General features: G+C 43.1%; 1 protein-coding gene across 1 annotated transcript in view; it reads right to left on the bottom strand.

Annotated features, from left to right (window-relative positions):
• Gas2l3 (growth arrest specific 2 like 3) overlaps positions 1-8,161 on the bottom strand; it is a 21,530-nt gene extending 13,369 nt beyond the window's left edge. The window contains exons 1-4 of the mRNA XM_005358197.3: positions 8,138-8,161; positions 5,158-5,326; positions 3,636-3,751; positions 711-852 (exon numbers count right to left, since the gene is read on the bottom strand). Of these exons, the coding sequence (XP_005358254.1) occupies positions 711-852; positions 3,636-3,751; positions 5,158-5,326; positions 8,138-8,161 (451 nt within the window). The remainder of the gene's footprint in view (positions 1-710; positions 853-3,635; positions 3,752-5,157; positions 5,327-8,137) is intronic.
• Positions 8,162-8,391: the final 230 nt, after the last annotated feature.

Raw genomic sequence — 8,391 nt, 5'->3', positions numbered from 1 at the left:
GCCAGGGCATACATTTCAAATTTCATATGCACACGTATACACACACCTATAAGTGGTTTGAAAAGTGTGTGTAAATAGCAGTCAGCTGCTCCACTAGTGCCGTAGAGGGGCTTCTGCTGACTTCAGAAAATGAGAAAAACACATCAACAATCTTTCAATAGAGCATGATTTTATGTGTGTATGGGGGGGCTGCATTTCAAGGCAGGGTTTCTTTGTGTAGCCCTTGCTGTCCTGGAACTCACACTATAGACCAGGCTGGCCCTGAACTTCTGCCTCCTGAGTGCTGGGATTAAAGGTATGTGCCACCAGTGCCCAGCTTGGGGCACTATTTCTCTAATGAAATATCAAAAAAAATATTCTTTTTAGATAACAAAGAGGGAAGTTATTATTTACAATTCAGTCCAAATACTATAAGCACGTTTCACCTGTTCTTTCTATAATGATCTGGTTAAAGAGGAATTGCTAGTAATTCACACCTGGTGGAGTCAATCTTCAGGAAAATACCAGTAGATCATTAGTACAGAATCTTGTGGCAGCCGACTCAGAGAATTCTAGATACACGAAGCCTATTGACACAAGTGAAAACCTTACTATATTTGATATAGTATAACTTGCTAAGTAATAGCGATATGGTATTTTGAAAGGAAATTTAGAAACACAAAACCAGCCTAATAAACACAAAAAGCTCCAGCGGGAGCAGCCGCGCTTACCCAGACCCTCAGACTCAAAGAGGTACGTCTCGTCAACACCGACGCGCCGGCACCAGTGGAGGAAGTTTGCCGTGTTGTCTCTGGCAAAGAACGATCCTGACGCAGCATCTTTCTTACAAGGCACTTTTCTCATCGGAAAGTTCTGGAAAAGGCAGAAGGACAATTTACCAGAAAAAGAATGAGCGATATTTTCATTCGGTGTTCATTTTAGTATATGACAAAGTCACTGTTAAGTGTATTAAGTATAACTACAGTCTCCACAGCTTGGAGCGAAAACTATTATCTTCAAAAAATGACTTTCTCCTTTTACTTTAAGTATCTTCCAGAAAAAGATGCTTAGGAAAATGATCCACGCAAAATCAGCAGTGGATTCAAGCTTCTCTAATCTTCTGTTTAAAATAGCACAAGAACGTCAGCATTTAAGCAATGGCCTGGTAATCACAAAGTGTCTACAGTGTGCTCCGCACAGTTAAGCTCAGACACAAACTGCGCTGTGCTGTGAACTAACATACTCATTACTGCTTTCCTCTCTCCACATGGACTCATAAAGGCTGCCCCTGAGTTTCTTGAACAGACTATAAAATAGGGGAGTAGCTGCCCATTCTTAATTCAGGTTCTTGGATGACCTAAGTTTTATAAAACCCTAAATTGGTACTTGCGTTTTCTTAACTATCTAGCTCCAGAGTATGCTGAGATCCCTGCTGAGACGGGGCAGGAAAGGGGAGGTCTTTGCTTTTTCTTTTAGTTGACAATTCACAACAGTGATGTTTTTAGTGCAATAGGTACGTACAGTAGGTCTTTCTCCATCATTGCCAGTCTCTCGCCCTAGAGAAAACCGCTGTTACCAAACCTATGTGTCTCCTTCCGGGTGCTATTATTTCCCAGAACCAAAATAGCCCGCGTGCATGATTAGATACAGAATATATTATCATTACCAAAAATACACAAATAAATATAGCAAAATACAAAGATGATTAGTAGCAAATTAATTCCTCTCACTGACATTTCCATAAAATATCCCCGCAAAGCTATGCATGTGAACCTAGAAAATGCCAGAGAGACACAATTCTACAATTCGATGTCTATGCGTGCACGTGCACTTTGAGTGTATGTACACTGGATAGGTTGTGGGCATATTTATGACTTAAAAAGAGCACATTTAAATAATTATTTCCATGAACATAGAACATTCCAATGTTTAGGTAACATAATTTTACAACTTCTCTATTGACAAGCAGATTATATTATTTCTAGCTGTTATTTTTCTCAGAATGAGTTTCTAGTAAGTAGGGAATTTTAGATGTCACTGGAAGTACTTTATTTTTAGTATTATACATATGGGTACATATATGCACATGTATGCATCTACACACCAAGTGATATCTCACTAAATGGGTCATATGTGCACACGTATGCGCTTACACATAGTGATCTCTCACTATATGTATCATATGTATACATGCATGCACCTATACATAGAGTGATATCTCACTCATGGTCCTCCAAGAACAATGAATAGTTAATATTTAACTTATAGTATGTCTAGGCTCCAAACTCTCAACAACACCTAATGTTTGATAAAAAGAAAGAAAAACGAATCCGCTTTAAGCCGTCACTCTAAGCTTCTCTTCTGAAAATGCTGTATGTGATGCATTCCATCAATACTCATACATTTACTACTCTGGCAGCCGCTGAAGACTACAAAGACGGTGACGACAGATGGGTGACACACGTCTCACTGCCTTAGTTAGGGTCACTACCGCTGTGACGAAACACTATGGCCAAAAGCAAGCTGGGGAGGAAAAGGGTTTATCTGGATAAACCATATGATACTACTGCTCATGGCTGAAGGAAGTCAGGACAGCAGGGCCGGAACCTGGGGGCAGGAGCTGCTGCAGAGGCCGTGGATGGATGCTGCTCATGGCTGAAGGAAGTCAGGACAGCAGGGCCAGAACCTGAGGGCAGGAGCTGCTGCAGAGGCCGTGGATGGGTGCTGCTCACCATAGCTTGCTGAGCTGCTTTCGTATACAACCACTGGCCCAGGGATGGCACCCCAATCAATCACTAAGAAAATGCCCTACAGCAGGATCTTATGGAGACATTTTTAAGTTGCAGTTTTCGCCTTTCAGATAACTCTAGCTTATATCAAGTTGATATAAAACTAGGCAGCACAGCCAGGGACTGTCACAAAGTCTTCCCCCCATAACCACACAGCAGACCGTGGAAGGCTCTGTCACGTGAGCATCTAGGTGCTGGAGATCACCTGTAGGATACTGGGCACTATCCTAGACACCATCTATGGGCTTACCATCAGCGAACGGTCACAAACCCTGCAATGTAAATATTTATGTTGTTTCTGGTGTGTGTATGTTGGTATATGCACGTGTGCGTGCTCATGGAGACGTGTTTCTTTAAGGCAGATCTCTCAGTGAACCTGACAATCACTAGCTGCTTGGACTGGTAGGCCAGACAGCCTCTGGGATCTGCCCATCTCTGTCTGTCAGTCCTGGGATCATAGGCCCAAGCTGCCACGGCCACCTTGTACTTGGGTTCTGGGGATCTGAACTCAGGGCCACATGTTACACAATAAGAACTTTACCAATGGAGCCACCTTCCAAGCCCCAGTCAGTGTTACTAACTCTATTTTACAAATATGGTTTTTCAAATGCACAAAACGTTAAATCAGTTTCCAAAGTCTCATAGCCAGTGATATGATGGAAATACCCACATAGAGGTAATAAGAAGCAAACATGTCTACCCTTTTTCTGAACAGAAACAGGAGAGGTGGATGGGGGAGAAGAGGTGGTGCAGGGGAGGGGTTGGGAGGAGAGGAGGGAGGAGAAACTGCAATCAGGATATGAAATAAATAATAACAATAAAAGTAGACATGAACAATGAACTTCGTCGCTGTCAGTATTTGCTTACCCCCGGTTCTTCGGAGTGGAGCGCTTTTACCATATTTTGAAGAACGTTGATTAATTGACACAACAGCACTCCATTGTCAAGTTCTTCCAATAACCTTTCAGCCTTAATGTCAATACCTAAAAACACAGTTTAAAGCTAAAACCCATCTAGAAGCAGCAAATTCAAAAGCAGTGGCTACAACCTAAATATAATCAGATAACAGGTAGAAAACTAAACAAATACCAGATGAGACTCGAAGTTTCCACCCTTAGAAGGTAATGTTAGAACAAGTAATACCAAGGTAAATTGAACACAAGAGAAAAAAAAATCAGTGGTTTGTAAAGTTTATTTAAAAAAAAAAATACATGTGTAGCCAGGCAGTGGTGGCACATGCCTTTAATCCCAGCACTCAGGAGGCAGAGGCAGGCGGATCTCTGTGAGTTCAAGGACAGCCTGGTCTACAAGAGCTAGTTCCAGGACAGGCTCCATAGCTACTGAGAAATCCTGTCTCGAAAACCGAAAACCAAAAACAAAACAAAACAAAAAGTGCATTTACGTCAGATCAATTCACTGCACATCAATATTGCTTGTACAAGGGGGAGAAAAGGTTCTTTACCAATAAGATGGACTCTGCTCACTTTAAAGGTTAAATACAGTACCAGTAATGACATCTTTAAAAACTTTATTACATTAAGAACTTGAAATCTTCCCAGTCCTCAAGCTGATGCTCGACAAAGAGGGACTGCTGTGTGCGTGTTTATCTTCGAAGGACCGCGGTCCATCTCAGGCTTTTCCCTCCCATGAAGTCTCAGAGTGCTACATGAGCGTCTGTAGCTCAGTGATCTGAGGAACTCGGGGGTAAGCTCCCTGGGTAAAAAATGAGGTCCTGCGCTTGGGTTCCCAGACCTACGTGAAAGGTAGATGTGTTGGTGTGCCTGTGGCAGAGTCAGGAAGATCCCTGGAGCTTGTGACCAGCTAAGTGCACACACACGCACGCGCGCACACACACACACACACACACAGACACGCACGCACACACGCACGCACACACAAACACAAAAGCCCCAACACCCTGGAAAGAAAGCTCAGAGCATGCATCATAATCTCGAATAGAGTAAAAACTGTAATGCCAAGAATTCTCCAGCTGACACTTTCCCCTTGCCCCCCAGTGTCTCAGAAACAGTATTCATTTTTCATATAACTAAAGCGTATCTTCCACTTATAACCTTAGAGCTCACAGAAGCTTGGGGAAATCAGTTAAAAAAATCATTATTCGACATATACAATTTTTGGAAATAGGTTAAAATTAACCATAAAGTACTGGTTATGCCAAAAGGCTGGCCACTTCAATCAAATCTCAAGTTTCCTACGATTCAGGTTGAGGGCGAGTCTATCTTTTTAACTACGCAGACTGTGCAAACAGGACCTGGCTCTGTCATTCACTGGCATATCCCTGGCATCTGGAATAATCAATCACTCCTTAAATGAAGATAAGATTAAAAAAAAAAAATCAGTGTTACAAGTCAGACTTCGTAAGCCTTACCTAGTAGGCCAGACAGCCAAATGGAGAGATCTTCTTTCATGGGCAGCAGACTGGCTTCGTGCCTCACGGCTATCCACTCGTCATACTGGCAAACATCAGCCAGTCCTGGTCCATGTCTGGGAGTCAGGGGACACCTGGGACTCAGAGGTAGGTCCTCCCCAAACCAGACCTAGACAAAAGGCCAGACAGCTGAAAGACAGCAATCTTTGCTAAAAGTCGCCATAGCCCACCTGTGTCCATGTTTAAATCAGTAGGCGTAAGCAAAACTGCCCCATCTCATAGCAATGGATAAATTAGAAGCAAACTGGATTCTGTGGAATGTTCTCAATATTTAGTACCGTGGTCAATGTCAATGGACACTGAATGAATGAGTGGACTCTGCTGTGGAGTCAAGGAGGAAAACAGCTCAACAAACAGTACTTCCTTCTCCACTTGTTAAGCCAGGATCCCCACAGCACAGCTCTGGAAGGGGTGACCGACACCTGCCTCACAAGGAACAGGTCTGTCCGTCCAGCTCTGGCCCTGACAGACAGCAGAGACTCAATGACTGTCTGCTGAACGGATAAATGGATGAACGCATAAAAGGCATCTGTAAACTTCATAATTGTGATGCTTTAAATATTTGATTATTTTTAATTGTATGTGTCTGTGGGTTTATGTATATTAGCACAGGTGCCCATGGAGGCCAGGAGAGGGCGTCAAATCCTTTAGAGCTGGAGTCACAGGTGGTTGTAAGCCACCTGATATGGGTTCCTCTGCAGGAGCATATGCACTCTAACTGTTGAGACATCACTCCATCCCCTACAATGCTATCTTTACATGTTTTTTTCTAAATATTTCGATCAAAGTAATAGAATGGCAAACTACAGTCTAAGCAAATCTGCTTTATCATCTGCATTTTTTATGACCTATAACTCAAACATTTTATTTTTATTTTTTATTTTTTTTTGATTTTCGAGACAGGGTTTCTCTGAAGTTTTTGGTGCCTGTCCTGGAACTAGCTCTTGTAGACCAGGCTGGCCTCAAACTCACAGAGATCCGCCTGCCTCTGCCTCTGACTCCTGAGTGCTGGGATTAAAGGCGTGCGCCACCACCGCCCGGCTAACTCAAACATTTTAAAATGGTTACTATACAAAAGTACCCAAGCACCCATCTAACAGTCTCAGTTTTGCCTACTTGTCCTGCAGAGCCTAAATAAGAGTAAAATTATATAAACATACTATCAAACCAACACTAGGAAATATCAACAGACTTGCTTTCAGACTATTTATAGAAAAGACCTAATTGCACAAATTATGAAAGAAGCAATCATGAAGGCACTTTTAGAGCAGAAACGGTTCTCGTCCTCAAGAGAGGCATTAGCTCCGGAGTGAGGTGAGGGAGGCGATGGACGCGGAAGGCTAACCCTACGCAAGCAGTCTGAACTGGATAGGGAGGGCTTCGCGGAGGCAAAGCAGGACAGCCCGTCAGAGAGCTGCAGAGCCAAGTGAGCTGTGTCTGTACCAGGGAGAAGGTGGCCGTGACAGTACGAGCATGGCCACACACCAAGAGTTACTGAACAGATATGGCGTGGGAGGAGAATGAACCCTGTGATGCCAGGACAGAAAGCAGCACTCGGGACAACGGACAGATCAAAAAGCCACAGCGGGAAAAGTCATGACGTCTGATTTTTGCTGACCAACTACTGCTGAGTGGGAGCCCTGCCCTGGAGTGCTGTCCAGACACCCGCATCACTCCACTGAAGGTGAGTTTCCCTGCTCCCCCTTCTGCCTGTTGGTGGGTCTTCGTGAGCACCCCCCTCCTTCTCTCTACTGGGATTTTTTTTGAGTTGAACTTGTGCAGGCAAACTATAAAGGGAAAAAAAATAAAAACCCATTTCCAATCTCGTCTGGCGAGATAGAAACCTATGTTAGAGGAAGAATTACCAAAGAAACAAACCCCTGAAGGGCCACTGGGCAGTAAGCAACCTAGCAGGGTCTCCGCATGCGCTATCCTGCTGATTGACAACTGCCCTGCAGAGAGAGAACTGTACCTCACCTTACCTTCCGGTGATAAAGCAGAGGCAAGATAACTCTCCAGACTCTCGCTCTGAGATTGGAACTAAGCTGCGAATGACTGTCTTAAGGTCTGACTTTCCAATGTATTTGATTACCGGCTGACTGTACCTTTCTAGGTAAAAAGGTACATTGTGACTTCTGCCTTTAAATCAATGTTTCATTGTTCTATCAATACCCAAAGAAAGAAAGCAAAAGAAAAGCAAACAAACAAACAAACAAACAAAAAAACTCAGCAAACACAAACTTTGGAAATCACCTAAGTGTAAGACTATCATGGTTTCTGTGACTCCCCACTGCTGGCTTCGCCCAGCCATAAACAAACAAAACAAAAAAAAAACATTAAATGTTTTAATTCTAATACAGAGTCAGGGACAGGCTAATCTATAAAGCATATGGACAATTACATAAACTAAGACTTGAATCTCTTGTTTGACTTTTAGTGACTGTTCCTTCAACTATCTCATGTACCATGTTGTAATAAGAGCGATATTATAAAATACTGCATTTATTTTCCCCAGGTTGACCCACCAACCACAAAATACTTTTGATTCTTTCAAATATCTAACACAAGTAAAACTCAGAATTAAAATCTTAGAACTAGAAAGCCAAAATGCAGTATTCCTATTGTTAAAATGTAGTGTTAAAAAACTGAAGCCACATCAGGCAGTGGTGACACACACCTTTAAACCTAGCACTCGGGAGGCAGAGGCAGGTAGATCTCTGTGAGTTCGAGGCCAGCCTGGTCTACAGAGAGAGTCCCAGGACAGCCAGGGCTACACAGAGAAACCCTGAAACCTGGTCTCCAAAAACCAATAAACAAAACAACAACAACAACAACAACAACAAAAACATGCCATAAAAAGAACTGAATCGATAATATCAATTCCTAGTTTATATTTACTTCTTACAAACAGAGAGCTCACCTGAATTGCAGGCTGCATGGTCATCTATCTCCACTGCTCGAAACTGTTACTCTGCGAAGAGAAGGGATCAGCATGCAGATGACGGCAGAGTTCCAGCTCCCCCAGATCCCAAACAACAGCATGAGGAATGTGCCTTACTCCACCTGAGACTTCTCATCTACTAGAAAGCTTGGCCGTGAGGAGCTCACCAGGGCCTCTTCGCCTTCTTACTTGCGGAAGAACAACCCGAGAACACTTTTGCTACATTGCCCCTG

The sequence above is a fragment of the Microtus ochrogaster genome, chromosome 24 (genome assembly GCF_000317375.1).
Source record: "Microtus ochrogaster isolate Prairie Vole_2 chromosome 24, MicOch1.0, whole genome shotgun sequence".
In the NCBI taxonomy this organism is placed as follows: domain Eukaryota; kingdom Metazoa; phylum Chordata; class Mammalia; order Rodentia; family Cricetidae; genus Microtus; species Microtus ochrogaster.
The sequence above is the reverse complement of the archived record's forward strand: the minus strand, read 5'-3'. Positions and strand labels throughout refer to the sequence as shown.